General features: G+C 39.0%; 1 protein-coding gene across 2 annotated transcripts in view; it reads right to left on the reverse strand.

Annotated features, from left to right (window-relative positions):
- The window catches only part of CRIM1 (cysteine rich transmembrane BMP regulator 1 (chordin-like)), a 192,969-nt gene that overhangs the window by 142,772 nt on the left and 31,123 nt on the right, over nt 1-19,074 (reverse strand). For both annotated transcript variants that reach the window (XM_012653840.1, XM_012653841.1), the window contains exon 2: nt 10,759-10,932. In XM_012653840.1, coding sequence (XP_012509294.1) covers nt 10,759-10,932 — 174 coding nt within the window. The remainder of the gene's footprint in view (nt 1-10,758; nt 10,933-19,074) is intronic.

A 19,074-nucleotide genomic window follows, 5' to 3' on the forward strand; every position in this document is an offset into this window, starting at 1 on the left:
ACCAAGGTAAGAAGAGTTCAGGAATGACAACTTCTGGTCATTCACACCCTCTGGCTGATGGAGACAACCTGGCCTGGGGCAGCATCTCTGCTCTGTGGGAGGTGAGAACCCCCAGGGGACACAGAAGGGACAGCTCCCACTCCTCTCAAAGGAATGGAGCCCTGTCATGGACAGTGGTCTCCACTCATAGCTTCCTTTGTCAGCAGCTCAGAAAGCTTCCTGGGCTGGGATTCCAGATCCTTTGCTCATGTCAGGAAAAACCTTCGTGAAGCCAAGGGCTTAGCTGGACACAGCTGGGCAAAGCAGCAACTCAGCAGCTCTGTGCCTGAGCCCTGGGAATAACTGAGAGGTCACCTACAGCCGAGTTAGAAACCACACACTGTGTGAGGGGCTGCTCAGGGCTACCCAGCAGGGAAAATGTCAACCTGCTAAAAATCAGTCATTACACCAACATTTTTTAAGCATCCTGGGTAGGTGGAAATTCAAAGTTTTAAGCATGGCCCCCAAAGAACATTATTTATCTGGCTTAAAGTCCCAGGTTGTTTTTTGTCCTTTTAACAACAAATGTCTTTTTAAAAATACGTATTAAGTATATGGTATTTAATTTTGAAATAAAGCACAGACGTGTAGCCCAAACTGCTCACCTACAACTTCTGGTACTCTTTTAACTAAGCTGGGAATAGGAAAGGTAGGAGGATAGACAGTTGTTTAGACTAGGCATGTCTCGGGACAGAAGAGATGGCTTGAAAGCTCAGGGTTAAGAGTTAAAGCAAAGTAAGGGAGGAAAAAATCCATTAATGAGGGGTACAGGACATTATTATGCTATTTACAGATGACTGTACAGAAAGCATTGCTCTAAATGTTAAATCTGAAAACTTGGTTTTTACACCAATCCTATTTGTAACCCTAATGTGGGTGAATAGAAGGCTCCTTTATATTTCTACCCACACTCCTATTGGTAATTGGATATAAAATTAATAATCACTTTTTTTTGATGGGCACAAGAAATCACAACAACCAGAAGGTCATGGTATGACTTCCAACATTAAACTGCAGGTATAATTATTCAACCAACTGCTCCTCTCCAATTGGTCTTAGGCCAAAGTTCCTTTAGTTTCCTGTTTTTACTTCCCAGATATTTGAAGCTGGTTTCCGCCTTTTGGAAGCCTTTTTTATTTTCCTTGTTCCAGTTATCAAGACATCAAAACAACAATGATTTAAAACATGTTTTTAAGGACAATTCTCCAAAAAATTTGTACCTATGACATGAAAGTTTAAAATATTGATTTCACTGTCAGCCTAAATAAAAAGCATACTACTTACAAAAATAAGGAACTTTATCTACACTTTCTTTCCCCATGACATTGCTGGAATTTTAAATGAAACACATTTAGATTTTAAAGTCACTTTATATATCTATAGATACACAAAACACACACATATATGTGTATATGTATGTATATATGCTCCAAAAAAGGAAAGACATACTATATTATCAATATGCAATTACCTTTACTAAGAGAGAGAGACAGCAACACAGATTTAAAGTTGCATAATGGCCTTACTGCCTTAATTATACAAGTATCATTGGTGGCAAGTGGGTAGCTAAAGAAAAAATCAGCTGAGACTTGGATGGTAATGAGGCTCCTGACCCAACTGGAAGATGAGGTTAAATGTGTTTGTCATTTGGTCAAGGGAAGAGTCAGTATTTCCAAACTTGAAAAGTAGTGTTAACTAGATTTCTTCAAAATAAAATTTTTAAACAATTGATATGTTTTCAGATGTAACTAGCTTAAGAAAAACAGAATCTATGATAAATAATTTTAATGAGGTACTTAACTTAAAAATTAGGAAATTGTACACACAAAAGTCCCAAAGCAGAGAAGGTATGGTCCCTAAAACACTGATTGGCATCAGAATAAATAAGGGTCAGAGTTTGAAAGGTTATCTTTTCTGGGATTCTGGGTAGTTCAATACATATATTAACAACAGCTTAGAGTCACCAAGTGCTTCCCCCAAATACTTTCCCCTAAACTTCATAAACCTCATAAAATGCACAGAACTAGCCCATTTCCATTCTCCCTTCAACAATAATTAACAGTAGTGGTAGTTGTAAGGACAGCCTGGTAAATTTAATTCTGCTATATCATAATCTTACAGTGTACAACAGTTATATTTTTAGAGAACATGTAATTTCATATATCTGATCCCTGTGGATTATTTTTACTATAGTCAATACTATATTAGAAAAATTGGGGGATAATGACATTTAAATATTATGCAGGAGATCAATATAACTGAAAAAAATCCACAGACACAAGGTTTTAGACATACTTCTAACGTTTAGCGAAGATGAAATGGGTCAACTTATATAAAGGATCAACTCTATTAAAAACAGACAATTTCCTTAGCATCCAAGTCTCAGGATTTATTTTGTCCCTTACCATGTGGGTCCTATATATGCAATGTAAAATGTCTCCATTGCATTTTCAATTTCTTTTAACATTTACTTGGAAAAATTTTTCAAATCACATAATGAAATCATTATTATGTATCAACATTTGAAGTAAAGCAATCTATAACATATGCTTTGTTTTTAAAAACAATGGAAGAAGTAGTAAAAATCAAAATTAGGTCCAGTGGTTACTTAAAATTATGTTCTCTCACACCAGCACGACAAATCCGTTTCTCTGTGCAGGAAAGTAGATTCACATAAACTATGACTTTTCTATTCAAAGTGTGGTGAGAAACTGGCAGCAGCAGCTTCTCCCGTGTCTTGTTGGAAATGCAGATTCCCTAGCCCTAGTCCAGTCCTACTTAATCAAAATCTGTGTGACCATCAAGCCCTCTCAAGGTTGAGAGGGCTACAAGACACCCTCCGGGCATGATGCCCAGGTCTCCACGTGGACCTCTAGCCCCATGTGGGAATGTCACAGGGGGGCAGAGCTGGGAACTCTGTCTTCCTCATACTTAAAGGATGGCAGCAGGTCTCTTGCTACAGCTAAAGTGTCTCCATCCAGCAGTTCCAGTGTCAGAAGTGCTAGGAGAAAATTCTGTTGCACTATCTCAAAGGCAGAACAAATGCTAATTAATATGCCTAGCTCCTTTGGATCACATTTTCTTAGGTGTTTGCCATGAGCATTTCACCACACGTTAAAAAAAAAACCCAAAGCACTCTTTAGGAAAGAAGTTCTATGAATAAAAGTGATGCAATTTAGGTCATTTAGAAAATGGTCCTTCAGTTAAAGGCAAAGCAAAGTCAAACTGGCAAATCTGAGATGTAGTGGCACATGGCATATGCTCAATACTTTCTTTCTGAATGAAGACATGAATGAATAAATAATTAAAGCAGCTCTCAAGTGAAGGGAGCAGCCTCAGGAGCCACTTGTAAAGAATGCTGAGGAGATTCTTCTGGACTGAAAAAGTGTATGACTATAATCCTATTTCTTGACCACCCTTATGCAATTACGTAACCATCCTGGTGCTCCTACTCTGATCCCACTCTAATCTCAGGTATGGGTCTGACCAGGTCTACTATACTCAAATCCTTTTAAAAGCTTTTTTGAACAAGGGGTACAAGTTAAGTCGATCAATTAACAATTAATTAAAATCATATATTCCCTTTCGTACCTCCCAGGATCATGCGTGCCAACAACTGTGTTTTAGACTACCTTGCAGTTGGCTAATAGTATTAGTCCTTAGACTTTCTTTTACTATGCTAACGAAGTATTCGAGGCTTCCTGCAGCAGCCACTGCATGGGTCCTTTTATCTCACTCTTGGTGTGTTAACATTGCCAGTCACTTTTTCCCACCATTATGCACATTACTGTCACATTAATCTTCCTAAAAATGCTCACACTCCTCACATCATTTATATACTCAAAAGTCATTAAAGACATCACACTCTTCCTGGGAGGGTGACTCACAAACCCTTATCTCCAGTTCAGATCTCTGAGTTCCAGACCCACAACTCTCATCTTCCCCTTGATTCTCCATAGAGACCTCAAACACAACAAAACACACTATCTACTGCATCTAACCTCCCACAAAGCCGCTCTCCGTGCAGTCCATGTTCTCGTAAGTGACAGACACTACTATTAATATACATCCTGACCAGCAGCCCCCAGCAATTATCTTGACAATCATCCCCCCGAATCTGGGAGTCTTCCCCTTCCTCATCTCCTTAAGTCAGTCAGTCACTAAAGCCCACTGATTCGACCACCATAATTTCGTCTGATCTGTACCCGTTTGTCTATCCTCTCCTTTCTATCCTAGGCTGCTCTTACACTTTCCTTCCCTTCTGTTGAACCACCCAACAAATTTCTCAGAGCTGGGCTCAATTCCCAGTTCCTCCACAAAGCCTTCCTTGATTTATCCATGTTATGAATGCAGAGCGGTTCTTATGTGTCCACTCAATGTAAGACAATGATACGTAGTATCACATGCCAATTTTTGATTGTCTCTCTCTTCTCTAAAATATCTCAGAGAAAAATAATACAGCCAAAAATTATAAACAATTTAACATTCTAAGTGCTTTTAGCTAAAACAAAGAGGGAATTTCTAAAGCCCCAAGTATCTTCCTCCTTTTGTAGAATGTTCATCCTGAAACTCCAAACAAGAATGAGTTCCACATTATCTACACCGTTCTAGTAACCCATGTGACGTGTAATATAACAATCACTAGAAAGTATTTAAGAACACAATTTGTGGATGCCACACAGACACCTCTTCAGCTAGTCTCTGCCTGGTGAAAAATCAGTGTGAATTGAGTTATCTTAATTTTTCTGTATAATCTTCCAACTAGGTTATACCTCTTTGTAGAAAGATCTGACTTTCCTCAGTAATATATCTTTGTAGTTCTCAGTATACTTACCGTGGAGCTATGCATGTATGAATGCTACTTAATGAGTTAGTAAACTACACCAAAATTACTTAAGTGACAACTAGCTCTACGTGGATGTCAGAACTTTTGGGTCCTTCCTACATCTGCTCCTCTCCCTTGTAAAGGGTACTACAATTTGCTTAAATCCAAAACCTAAGAGTATTCCTCAATTTCTCTTTCCCTCACCACCCAAATCAACATGTCCTGTTAACTCTATTTCCAAATGATATCTCGAATCCACCTACTTCTCTCCAGCTCCAGCTCTCAGGTACAGGTCACCAGTATCTCTTACTTGGACTACTAAAAAAAAAAAACCTACCGACAGACTCTGTTCCCATTCTTGCATCTCCCTGCCCACAGCTGGTCTTTTCTGCGCCATGTATATCTTTTAAAAGACAAATCAAATTGCTCACGATCCCTTCACAGCTTTCCTACGTACTCATCACAACATCCACACACCTCAGCGCAAACTACAAGGCCTCCAGTGATCTGGCCCTTACCCCTCCCTCCCTACATTCTGGTCACACTGTCCTTTCTTGCATTTTCTTGCTATTTTTTCCCCACACACCCAGCTTGCGCCTTCCTTAGAGCTTTTGCCGTTACCGTTCCCTCCGTATGGAATTCTCTCTCCTCAGATCATCTTGAGAGCCTGACTCCTTTGTGCATTCAGATTTCAGACCAAGCGCCCTTCCTTCTCAGGACACTTCCCTGACATCCCTACCTGAAGCAATTTCCCCAATGAGTCTGTAGCATAGCATCCTGATAATTATTTTTCAATGCTTTTATCATACTGTATTTTCTTCTTCATTTGTGTATTTACTGTCACCCTTCCCCCTCTGAACACGAGCTCCATGAGAGCTGTATCCTCAGCAACCACAACAGTGCCTTGTACACATTTGGCACTTAATAAATACTTGCTGGATAAAATGAATAGATGAATGTTTTCCGGTGTGTTTTATATTCTTCACTGAATATGGCATGGTTTCATATTTCTGATTACTTCTTGAATTTATGATGACTACTCTGAATTATAATAATTTTTTAAAAAGCCATGTACCCTAACTTGGAATTATATGCAAACTTAAAAGTCCAACATTATTCAACTGCATCTTGGAAATCTTTAACTGTCGACTTTAACTATGATTACTAAGCTAAGAGTGGCCCTTCTAGAACACCGCTGTGGCACCTGTGGAGGCTGATGCTGTTTTTGCTGGTTTGGTCCCCTCCTCTAACCCACGGTGCACCAGTTTCTCTTTTGTCGTGCTTGGTACAGCATATACCAAATCACTGATGAACAGGCAGCACAGCACAGAATTATAAGCTTTGTTAAGACCACAGGCAAGGTGGGTCAGTCCCTTTATCAGATTTCTTCTTCCTTGGAAAATGCTGGCTTCTCTGACAAACCACTTTGCACAAAGCCGTGGCTGTTATCCAGTATCCTCTTTCCTCTAAACTTTTGACAAAATGACTTTATGGTGGTTATTTTAGGAAAGAAAACAGTGGGTAAAATCCAGGACCAACTCCTTCCTTTTTAAGCAAATATGAGAAATACACAGCAACTTTTTTAATGTCCAGAAATTGCCAGTATTCTCCATAAATCTATAAATACTGAAATGCCCTGCAATGACTTCCACACATTTTTTAAATGTTATAGCTATGTCTCAAATACATTTTCAGCATCATCCCCAAAAACACAAAAATGGGGACACATGTTTTCTCATTATGCTCTACCAGGAATACTATTTTTCTTGCCCTATCCCCAATACTGCACACATTAATACTACAAACTGCCCGAAAGAAGGCTTTAACTAGAACTAACTATTCACCTTCCCACAGGAGACCATCAGAAGCAAGTCTAAATTCGCCAGTTAATCCATCACCACTGGACTCTTATCCCTACTTGGCTTTGCAAAGTCACCCATGCCCTGTACGATCCTCCCTCTCAAACCCTTTCTGGGCCTCCTACAGTTTCTGGTCTGTCATTAATAAAATCCCTTCTGCCCTCATTCTTCCCTCTGGGTGTTCCTTTCACCTTCTTGCTCTCACTGAAACCTGGGTAGCCCCTGGCTACTCTTTTTCCCTTAAAGTCCTCTCAAACGAGGATGGCTTTATCACCCACATTCCATAAATCCTGGGAGTGGGGCAGGTGTCCTCTTTGTTCTCAGTGCCACTTTCAGATCCTTCTTCCTTTTTCCCTTCACAAAATAAAACCTTGTTCACTGGAAACATACATAGTCACATTATATGGCCAGCCACACACAGGTGTTGCATTTATCTACAGAACTTCTGGCTCCATGTCTCTCCCCTACTACTGTTCCGTCTTGGCGTCTTCCTTATCTGCAGAGGCAACCCATCCTGGCTCAGCGGTCTGAGCTCCCACCGCCAGCGATCTTGCTCTTCGCCCCTCCTCAATTAACCATATCATTCAAGGTCATGCTTAGCCCTCATCACAACTAATAAAAGTCTTGTCATCAAGTATTCACTCCACAAATTCCTACTTACTTCCTTAGGTTACTTGGTTGATCTCCATAAATACTCTCTTACATAACCCTCAATCCCCGTGCCCCCTTCTTCCCTCCTATCAAATTGTCAGGAAAACTCCCAACCCTGGCTACTTCTCTATCTACACCACACCTACATCAGAACCAGAGAAAAAAACATAACCGTGCTGGCCGGTCTCTCTTCAAACATGTAACCATGAACTGCAGGTAAACTGTCAGCACCAAGAGACAACCCTAGTACATTTCCCTAGTTAATTCACTCATCCTTGCCTTTGATATGTGTATTTACGTTTTCCTCTCCCTCTTCGATTTTCCACACCCCTTGTTCTACCTCCATCAGATGATGACCTTGTTTTATACCTCTCTGAGAAACAGAGACAATCTGACTCCTCACAGACTTTGCTCCTACAATTGCCTCTCTTGCATTATTGTCTCCTCCCTCTTTGCTAGATCACTCTTGTCATCATTCAAATATACTGTAACAGCTCCCATATTTTTTAAGCCCCTCTTGACACTACCTATATCTCCCTAAAACAACCACGCCAACTTTCAGTACCATTTTATCACAAAAAATCTCAAAAGAGTTCTCCCATTTCTATGACTTGCACTATCATTCTACTATTTCAGGTTAGAAATCGTACAATCACCTTTGTGTGTTTTCAACCCTCCCTTATCTGCTAGCAGATACTGTAGTTTCAGCCATCAAAGCGGTGTGTATCCATCTCTCCTCCTTGCTGTTTGCCTGCTACCACTCTACTCCAGTTTCCGTAGCACATCCAAATAACTGAAATAGCTCCCCAATGAGCCTCTTGACTGCAGCATCTCCCTCTGCTAATCTATTCTACGTCCCACCACAAGCCGAGTCTGCCTAATGTTGACTTCACCATTTTCTCTCTGCTCATAAACCTACAATGATTCTCATAGCCCATGTTACCAGGCTAAGCTCCCCGTACAATGTTTAAGATATTTCACAATTTGGTCCCCTCTCCTGTCCCTATCTTTATTTCCTGTTACCCATCAACATAAAACTCTGCTCTTTTAGATTAGTTTCCCAAGTGCCTTTCATATAAGTCATGCAAATTTTCACCTCCACATTTTATTGTTTTGTCCACATTGTTCTCACTCCTGAAATCCATAATCAACCCAATCCTAAATTGTTCAGACTCTACACTCTATGATACCTTATCACACAATTCCACGCCATACCTCCTTGGCTCTGAACTCCTACAGCATTCCAAATCTTCAACACTATTAATGACTTAATTATTTATAAGCATGATTTCATCACTAATTCTTTCATATATACCCAATTATAAGTGGGCTTTTTCTTTCAAAATTGTTTCTCAGAAACAGGAAATCCCTTAATACTGACTTCTTGCAAGATCTCACATACTGCAGGGTGCTTTATTTTGAATAACAAAGCACTATTTTCAGAAAATACATTAACCTTAAATGACCTCCACTAATTCCACATTTGAATTACATAGAGGCCATCTGACAGAATAAGTTTAAAAATAAAAGATAAAGAAATTTAATCAGATACAGTAATTATTCCTGTGGGAATGATCTCAAAATTAGAAGTTCTGGATCTCACTAACAGCCTTTTTAGAATCACTTAAAAAAAAAAAAATCAATAAAGTTAATCTCCACTTTGCAAAGATCATAAATACACACCTACCTAATTAAAAACCCAATGGTGCTAATTTTATGTGAATAGATACTGGGTTTGGGGACAAACTTCTTGTGGATAGCATCATTCAAAATCTGCTGCACCTCAAGGAACTTAGATGGCCATGAACAGGGTGTGCTCAGGGGCAGGGTGTTAAACGACCTGGAAGGGCCCTGGGTGGAGACAACAACAGCTGGTGAGGCATTTGAAATGTCTGAATAAAACGCTGAATAGTAAGAATGGCAAAAGGTAACGATTCTAAATTGCTGTATTATTTTATTAATATATAATGTGATTTTAAATATGTATGAGTAACTAAATTAGCAAATTAAGTATTTAAATAGACATGTGACCACATCATCTATATCCCTAAGTGTTTGTTTATGTAAACAATTGGCAAAATACTCTTCGGTGGCGGGCAATGGGGCTGGGGAGCGAAGGACAACCAGACAATAGAAATAAGTTAGGTAACTGACTGTATTGTCCAGAGTCACGATGTGACTGGAAGAATACTTGGCACGGGTATTCCTAGGCCTGTTACTCATCAATTGTGTGGAAGTGCAGTTTCCCAGTGTTCAAATTCAAGGACAGGAGTAAATGTTATCTAAGATCATCTGCAGCTCTAAATTTTTATTTCTATTGTTTTCTACTCTATTCTCTTTTAATTTGACTCAGCAGCATCGGTAAATACAAAGAGAAATGTTATTTTACAGGCTATTGCAAATTTCTTCTTCATTACCATTTAATGTAACTTGGAAACACAATGCATTTCAAAAACTTTAATCCTGCTCTACTGCCCTTATAAGCTTGATTTCCAAACCTTGGGAATCCTTGGTATTCCAAACTATATTACTAACCTTTCCATCTTATGATGATATCATCTTAGAGATAAAAGGCATATTTAAAACTATCCCCTTCCCCATTATTTATTTTTCCCCCCAAGAGGAAACTGGGGCTAAGAGATAGTTCAGTGCTGGTAAGGGGCAGGGCTAAGGCCCAAGCCAGGCCTTACTCCACGTTAATTTTGGTTGTGAGCCGTGGCACCAAGCTTTGGCTACTCCACTTGGGATTACTACAGTTATGAATCATATTTTCAAGTTCTCGATCTTTTTTCTAGGTTGTATGCATGAATGCATAAAAATTATGGGTAATATTAGTATAATTTTCTTGTTACTTTTAATGTAACTCTTGACTTCTCTCCAGAGGTGAAGTGCCTAATGATCCATTCACATGCTATGTGATTCTTGCCCCCCGGCAAAACCAGCCTAAACCTTCAGTCATCACTGCACAATTCTCCTGCCTCTTCTAAAGAGATACTCCTTTTTGTCAGATGAGCCAAATTTCTAATTAACAGACTCTTCTCATGGAGCACCATCCTATGGTAAATCAAGCAGAATGGACCTGGTGACAACAGATGCTTTTTTCAAGCACACCACTCATGAAATCGTCCACGATGCAGAGGTGACCCAGGCAGGCCGGCACAAAGTACCCTACTCACATGACCACAGCATTACCATCCCATGGCTTCCAGAAAACATGCACAACAATACATCAGCACCTGGTAAACTTTGTGCATTTTTAGTTGGGATTATAAAAGCTACCAATACCTATAAGCCTCTCTTTCCCTTTTCAAGCTCAAATACTGTTGTTCAGAGTTACACGATGCTAAGGCTTATGACTGGATAGTTAACAAAATTAATGCTTACCTTCAATCCTCTTTAAAGCTGAAAGGCACATATCCTTCCTTGGAAACTCAAAGGGATTGCTGCAGGTTCGAATGGTGTCACATTCACATTTCCCATTGATTATATTGCAGCCAGAAATAAGGTTTTCATTGCATGGTTCAAAACCAAGCAGTTGGTCGTCATCCCAGTTCTCATCTGTAAAACAATTGACAACCAGATAACGTTTACTTGCAGCTTCCTTCAAAGGCCTGTTTGAGAGCAAAAAGGCATGGGGATGTTAAGATTAACATCCAATTTTGATATCTTAATTTGCAAAAGGAGGTTTGCCTGAAATTTTACAAATGAATGAAACCCAACCTCTTCCTAATAACTGAGAAGACAGAAATATAGCCATACATGTAGACATTAAACAGCTATATATATGAAGGTTTGCGATCAAAACCACTACTTACGGTGTTATTACAACAACAGTTGAGATGATGCCTTTAAAATTTTTAAATTAAACAAAGATCCCTGGATTTTTTTAAATTTCAGATTATGGGGGTACAAATGTTTTCCTTACATGGATTGCTTTTGTACTGATTGAGCCAAAGTGTGCCCATTACCCAGAAAGTGCACATTGTACCTGTTAGGTATGATTTCACCCATCCCCTCCTCTGCCCCCCACTTGCTTGATTTCTGTCGAGTTTTACTTCCATCTGTGCACATGAGGCTGATCAGTTAGTACCAATTTAACAGTGCATGTGGTGTTTGTTTTTCCATTCTTTAAATATTTCACTTAGGAGAATGGTCTCCAGTTCCACCCGGATTGTTGCAAAAGGTATTAGTTTTTTTTATGACTGAGTAGTACTGCATGGTATACATACACCACATTTTATTAATCCACTCCTGAATTGATGGGCACTTGGGTTGATTCCAAATCTTTGTGATTGTGAATTGTGCTGCAATAAACATTCTAGTGCAGGTTTCTTTTCGATAAAATGACTTTTTTTCCTTTGGGTAAATACCGAGTAGTGGGATTGCTAGGTCAAATGGTAGATCTACTTTTAGTTCTTTGAGCAATCTCTGTACTATTTTCCCTAGAGGTTGCACTAGTTTGCAGCTCCACCAACAGTGTATAAATGTTCCTATCTCTCCACATCCATGCCAGCATCTATTGTGGATTTTTCTGTGTTCGGTAAAATTACAGTCACATTTGTCAACCTATAAAATTAGTCCCCAGGAAGCTAATTTTTTACTCTATCAGTAGAGGCGAACTTCAGGTTTAAAACAGCTCTTTAACTTAATACATCAAGGCAGCTAATACGCATCGAAAATCAGACACCACTGGAAGAGGCAAGAATGAGACACAATGGAGGAGACCCTTTCCAATGCATTTCAGGACAGATTGCTTTTGTCTACCACTGCCTAGCCAAAGCCAGAAATGACAACAAAACTAAGGGCTACAGCTTAGTGAGAGGCTGAGGTAACTGAATCCTGAAGCTCAGATCAAATCAGGCATTGGTCATGAAACAGAGTAAACTATACTAAATAAAGCAGATTTTAAGACCAGCTTTCATGGGACTCAGCTCCAAAAAAAATCAACAAATACAACAGAACTACTGGCAGGCTCAATTCTTAACAATATTCCTCATAGCTGAAAAACCTCTTCTAGGAAACCTGGGGTCATTATATGGGTTTTCCTCCCTCTTAACATTATCTTTAACAGATAATTTATCTACCTGAACTAGGTAATGACTCTTAAATAGTAAACATGTTTCTGATAACCATATCTGAAGAGAATTTTTCAAAGTGCTTGAATTTAAGAAACCTTAAACCTGTTACTCAAACTAAGGTAGGTATAAATGCCATCCTAAGAATGTGTTTTCATAGAAGACAGTGTAAACATACAGCTCTGATTTTTAAATGACTTTTACTTTTGGTATCATCATTAGTGCATAAATTAGCAAAAGTCTGGTCTCCCTCACGGAAATAAATAATTTTCGCGTCAAGGAGTCTTTAGAAGAATATCAGTTACCAATATAAAGAGCTTCAGGGCGATTCTTTGAAAAAGGAGAACAGAAAACCTCCTGTGTTTGCATTTCAGGAGATCAGGCTTACTTATTTGATCAAAGGCTCAGCTCTTAATAAAAATGATTATCTTTTGAATTTGAAGCTTAAACAGAAATGCAATTTGTGCCTTAAAATTTGTTTTACTATTGGTCCTCAGAAATAACATGTATATAACATACATACACACAAAGGTACATTCGTATATTCAAGGCAACAGTGAAATTGCTCAGGTAGTCTGAAAGGAAAACCAGGAAAGAATAACACATTGAAATAACTCAACACAGAGAAAATAGGTAATATTTGTCTTCAGTTATAAAATATAACGTGCACCTAAATGATTTCTTATCTCTATGTTTAATTGCTAACATGCTAGTAGTACTACAGTTCAGTGAAATTTGCCATGAAGCAATTTTTGTGACTATATATGCAAATTTGTAACTCAAAGATTGTTCAACCTTAGGAATTTAAAAACATACGAAATTTGAGTAACATTTGAACCACTGAAAAAGTACCCATATTTCTCTTTTCTTTGTATTTTTGAGTAGAAATACTTATTACTGCTTCTGTAAATAATGTACAGCTACTGTATAACCAAATTGAGTTGATTCTACCACAGAATTTTCCACAATAAACACCCCTAGCCTCCATTATAACTGGAACCCCCTTGAGACGTCACCCTCCTAAACTACCAAACTGTCCTCTAAGCTGGCTCCCTGCCACTATTCTCTTGTCCCTCCAGCTTCATTCCCTACCCTGTCACCAAAATCATCTTCCTCAAAAACCAAACCTGCTCAGTGGCTGGCTCTTGCCAAGAAGAAAAAGTCCAAATCTATTGTCCAGTACTATTGTCAAATAGAAGGTTCTTCATGACAGGGCTTGCACCTACTTTTGTAGACTCATCTTTCACCAACCCCTCTCACATCCTAATGCTCTACCCACACCAAGGTTCTCACTGCAAACCTGCAATAACTGCTTCCACGCTTTGCTCATGGAGTATGATCTGCCTAGAACACCTCTTTCTCTTTTTCCTCTGTAACTCCTATTTGTCCTTCAAGACCTAGCTCAAATGTTACCTCTTTTGAGAAGTCTCCAGCTGCCTCAGGAAAATGACCTGTTCCAGCCTTCATGTTCCCACAAACATTGCACAGACCTGTTGTCCCTCACTATAGTGGTTTTATGTAAATCAGGCCTCCCTAATAGACAAGGGGTTCTCGCAGGCAGGAGCTGGGTCTTACTCAACCTGGGAATTCTCTTAACCCCAACACTTTGTAATACAGTGTTCAATAACCATATGTATATTTCTCTTACAGAACATTATATTTTAAAATAATTTAACAGAAAACCAACAAGTATTGAAAGCAAAAATTTAATGAGGTTTGATTACAGAAATTGAATCTGAACAAGAAAAAAAATATATATATATTTGATGTCACTGGTATGGTCAATACAATTATCTTGGGTTTTTTTTTTTTTTTTTTTAAAAAAAAAAGTGCCTTATTAAAAAACATATGTCTAGTGTGTGTATATATATATAAAACATCAAGGAAAACTATTTCAAGATAATACAAAGAACATGTTGAAACAATACAAATCTTATTTTAAAAACTATCATTAAAGTATTGTATGACGCACACATTTCAAAGAAATGCTTGGACATATTGGTACATTTCTCACTAAGCATCATCTATCATTAGTCTCTTTGCCACTTCTGCCCTAAGACTTCAACCTCTTATCACCTGGCTGGTATCAACCTTCCCTCCAAGAAGCCCATCGCAGAGCCAATTTTGTTTTCACTGCCAGATGCTTTTCTCTGCCTCCTCACAGGAAGACTATTTCCTCCACAATGTGGAATCAGAGCTAAAAGGCTCTTGCTGATCTCCCTGGCTCCTGACTGCACCTAAAGATGCACAGGTAAGGTTGACCATCCCCTCAGGAAACACCACAGCCACTGTGTCCAGTCAGGAAGCCTCTCTGACTCTAGAGCCAACAATGTCTTATGTGCTTTTCTTTTCTTTTTTCAGAGTAAACCCTTTTGGTTCTCTGTCCCCTCCTAATCAATACTCTGTTTTTCTTCTTGGCAAATTAGTTTCCCTAGCAACCAGCATTTTCATAGGATCAAGTACAACATGCTTCTGAGACGAATGCTTTTATGGTTTTCTATTACAGAACATTACAGTTTAAAATAACTTAACAGAAAATCAACAAGGATTGAAAGCAAAAATTTAATGAGGTCTGATTATAGAAATCGAATCTGAGCAAATCTGAGCCCAACAGTGCTGCTGACAGCACTTGGCAAATTATGTTTTCAAATCTCTCTTTTCCTAAGTAAATCCATATATGCAGCCCAAGGATCAAGATTCTGGTTCTCTGACCTATTAATAGTTCCTGGCTTTCCCTTGGACTGGTCAGGGAAAAAAAAGTTAAAAACATGGGTACTGGCCTTTAACTATTTATAGCAAGTAGGGTTTTTATTCCTGGTACTCTAAATGTGACAAGATACAGTTTCCTAGTCTGAAAGGTCAGGGCAAATGAGGTACCTCTGCAAATGTATTTTTAAGTTCGTAACGTCTGAAAGATATCAAATCAGGATATAACTTATTTTCTCTAACTATAAATGGGAGAAATCTAATGATTTCAAGAATGAATTCAAATTCATACATATTCAATTATGTCCGATATTGGATATTACAGTGAAGAGTCAGGTGTATCCAACTGCTAACCCAACATCTACACTTGGATGTTTAGAAGACTTCTCAAAATATAATGCTATAATGCTTTTCCTCAAGACAACCACTGTATTTTCGTATGCAGCAGAATTGCTTAATGTGTATTTCCCATCTCATCCCGCAGAATAAGATGTGCAATCAAGGTCTGAAATATAATAAAATTAATAACTTGCACAGCTTCAATCAAGGGCATTCTTAAGGGAAGCTGATTGATTTTATTATTTTGTTTATTCAATTTTTTATTATTTACTTGACTGTAAGGGCATGGCAATGAATACAATGACTTATTAGCACAGTTTGGTGCCAAAGCTTCTATTCATACTAAGGTGTCAGTAGTTTTACATACCATTGTTTTTGCACCATTGGTGCAAAGTCTAAACAGAAAAAAAAAGCAAATAAAATTTTAATATTATTATGGAAATAGTTTTATCCTCATATACTACCTGAAAAGGGCCCAGGGGTCTGCAGCCCACACTTTTTTTTTTGAGAACTGCTGTTCCAAAGGGTGTGTCCTGCTGGTACACCTGGGCCAAGGCAGCACAGGATCCAGGTCCAGGAAATAACAAAGAACACTGGGTCCCTCTTCTAACACCACTGAACCATAAAAAAATGCACATTTCTTTAATGTGATTTAGCTCATATGAAACTGGTAAGTAGGAAAAGGGTGTCAGTATAATACAGAAGTTCTCTTGGTTCCTATGTGATTTTTCCTAACACATTAATGCTATGAAAAAATCAGGAGCAAGTCTTCTCACAATTAAAAGTCTTAGCAGTATATGAAATACCTAAAGAAAAGGCTGGTAATCTTACTCAAATTCCTTCCTTTAGTGCAAAAAAAATGACTGCTCTAGTAGCTAACATTTTCATTACACTAAACTATCTGGGGAGGTTGCAAGTACAAATGAAAAAGTTAGAGATTTTTCCCCCTGTAGTTAAAAAAAACACAACATGATGAAGAAACTACTCCTGGATCCTATGTTTGATTCTAATGATGCTAGTCTCCATTAGAAGTGAATGTCTTCACGGCCCCGTTCCCTGAAAGGAAGCAGATCAATATTCGGAGTATGCAAGGCTGCAGAGGATGGGCTGCCGCAGGTGCAAATGCCAGGGGTGGCTTACCTGGGTCAGTATTTTTATTTGGGTTCTTATTGTTTACATTTATCGTCATGGGCACAGTTCCATAGACTTTGAGTGACCTCCCCCAACCCTATTTTTCCCAACAGCTCTCTTATTTTTAGTGTAGTGAATGATTTTGCAGAATATGAGTAGTTTGTTTTTCAAGACCAAATGTGTTGCCAAAGCAGAAATCACCTGTACTTCCAATAGCCACATTCAGTCTTGCCCTGGACTTAGTCTTTCTGCTCCACAAAGTATCTTCCAATATTCTTGGTGATGCCGAAAATTCCTTTCTTCGACATTTGATATAAGAGATTTTCAATGCAAGGTATAGTTACAAAGAAGTTTCCAACCTGAGGGTGGGAAAGGGGGCACTGAGGAAAAGGATGTGACTGACGAAGATGCTTCTTACGAGCTGTGCGGAGACCCACGCAACTCCAGATGTGTGAAGCAGCAGCTCCAGGGAATACACCCCTCTGTGCTCAGGAGCTACAGGAACCAGCTGTGGAAACACAAGCCTGAGTGGTCCTGGATTCAGCCTCTTCGGCCTTCAACACATCTTTCCATCTGCTTGCTAATGTCTGAAATTCCACTAACACAGAGTAAGACGTTTCAGGTATGCAACACTTACTGGACAAAGTACTGTGTGTTAATCTGAAACCTCTGCTTTCCTGAAGGTGGAAGGCATTTGTATCCTCAGAGCTTTACCTTCCCTACCTTGTATCTGCTTAGGTTAATGGAGTTTACTCCAAACCAACAGATAGTTGCACCCCATTATGTGGCAATCCACTTACCAGAAATACGCTATAGCAGATATTAAAAAGCAAGAAACAAATTCATGGTACACACTCAGAGGCTCACAGTAATGGAATTCTGCTGGCAGAGAAGAAGCTTCTGGGAATATATATCAAACTAATTCTCCAGCTGTTCACACATCCCTGTTGCTACAGGAAGATGCAAATAGCTAATGCTGGCATCTCTTTTCATGCCAGCCTAGAAACTCCAGTGTAATGTAAAATTGCTGCTCCTAACTCCCCCAGCTCCTGGCTGGCTGCTATCAGGTATTCGGTTCTGCTCAAGGAAGAATCTAATACAGTCAGCTTTCATTCTCTGCTTCGAGCTTAAGGCCAATGTTCCCAAAGCTGGTGCTCCCCTCTCCCTCTCCTCCCTGCACTGTAATCAGTGCAAAGCAGAAAGGGCAAATTTATGGTTATCAGTAGAAATGATTCACATTACAAAAATTTGTTTTACAGGCATTTCCACAAAGTGAAATTATGTTTGGCGTACGTAACTATATACCAGAGTGGACAAAGCCTGAGTCTCTAAAACGATGGAAATACTAAAGTACGCACACAACTATTTGTTGAAGACTAATTCTCAAACTAATCCAAATTTCTAAATATGTAACAAGAATATTGATTTGTATTATGTCCAAGTGAGGAATTCACTGAAAAACCAGCAGTACTGAACCAATTTTCTAAATCAACTTACAGTAAAACATGTATTAATGATGAGCATATGTTTTATCGCTGTACTTTTCATCAGACACCTCCGCAATACAACAGAGGAGGACCAGAGATGAACTATAGAATGTAAATTCATTCATTCATTCATCCTTCCATTTGATCATTCATTCCTCAAACAGATATTGGGATTTATTATGCACCAAAAACTGAGCCAGGTGCTAAGGACTTACAATGTTAGGAAAGAGGAGTTTACAGTACAACGTTCCACCATTCTAATCAAAATCATACCAAGCATGTGAATAAAATGTTCCCAGGACTTCTGAAAAACAAAGGACAGGGTTAAGTAGGGGAAGGATAATTTCCTTTCTGATAGCAAGAAGCTAGTGGGGAACGGGGAGGTATTTAAGAGAAGATAAGCAGTGTTTCTAGAAGCAAGGATTTCATGAAACAAGAAGAGATGAGGGCAGGAGAGATCGGGGCTATAGAGCACAACTCTCCTATTTCACAATTCCGCCTAAACTAGGGACTACCTTAAACCTCATATGGGAAAAGCAGACAGCCTAGCAGTGGGGTGGTATAATGAGAGGGCCCTGGCCCAGGAGACCACAACCTCAGCTCTCTGTCTCTGGCTCACAGGAGGATCCTGAACAAGGCATTTGGCTCTCCAGGCTCCAATTTTCTACTTAGTAAAAGGAGGTGGAAATGGATAATTCATGAGGTCCCTTTAGACCTTACCCTCATGTTTCTTTGATTCTGGCATCTCTGTTGAAATTGTACAATGCTAACAATTTACTGGAAACAGTGCCAGAGAATCACATGCCTATGGTGGTCATAATTTAAATTTAAAATAGTTTCCCATTATCAGACCGGTTTGAGGATTTGAAAACAGAGTCACTGTGCATAGTAAGGCGAGCCAGTGGTGCTCTTAATATAATAAACATCACTTTCCAGAACCTTTCTAGCACCTCCGTTCTTAG

The sequence above is a fragment of the Propithecus coquereli genome, unplaced genomic scaffold (genome assembly GCF_000956105.1).
Source record: "Propithecus coquereli isolate 6110/MARCELLA unplaced genomic scaffold, Pcoq_1.0 Scaffold43, whole genome shotgun sequence".
NCBI lineage: Eukaryota > Metazoa > Chordata > Mammalia > Primates > Indriidae > Propithecus > Propithecus coquereli.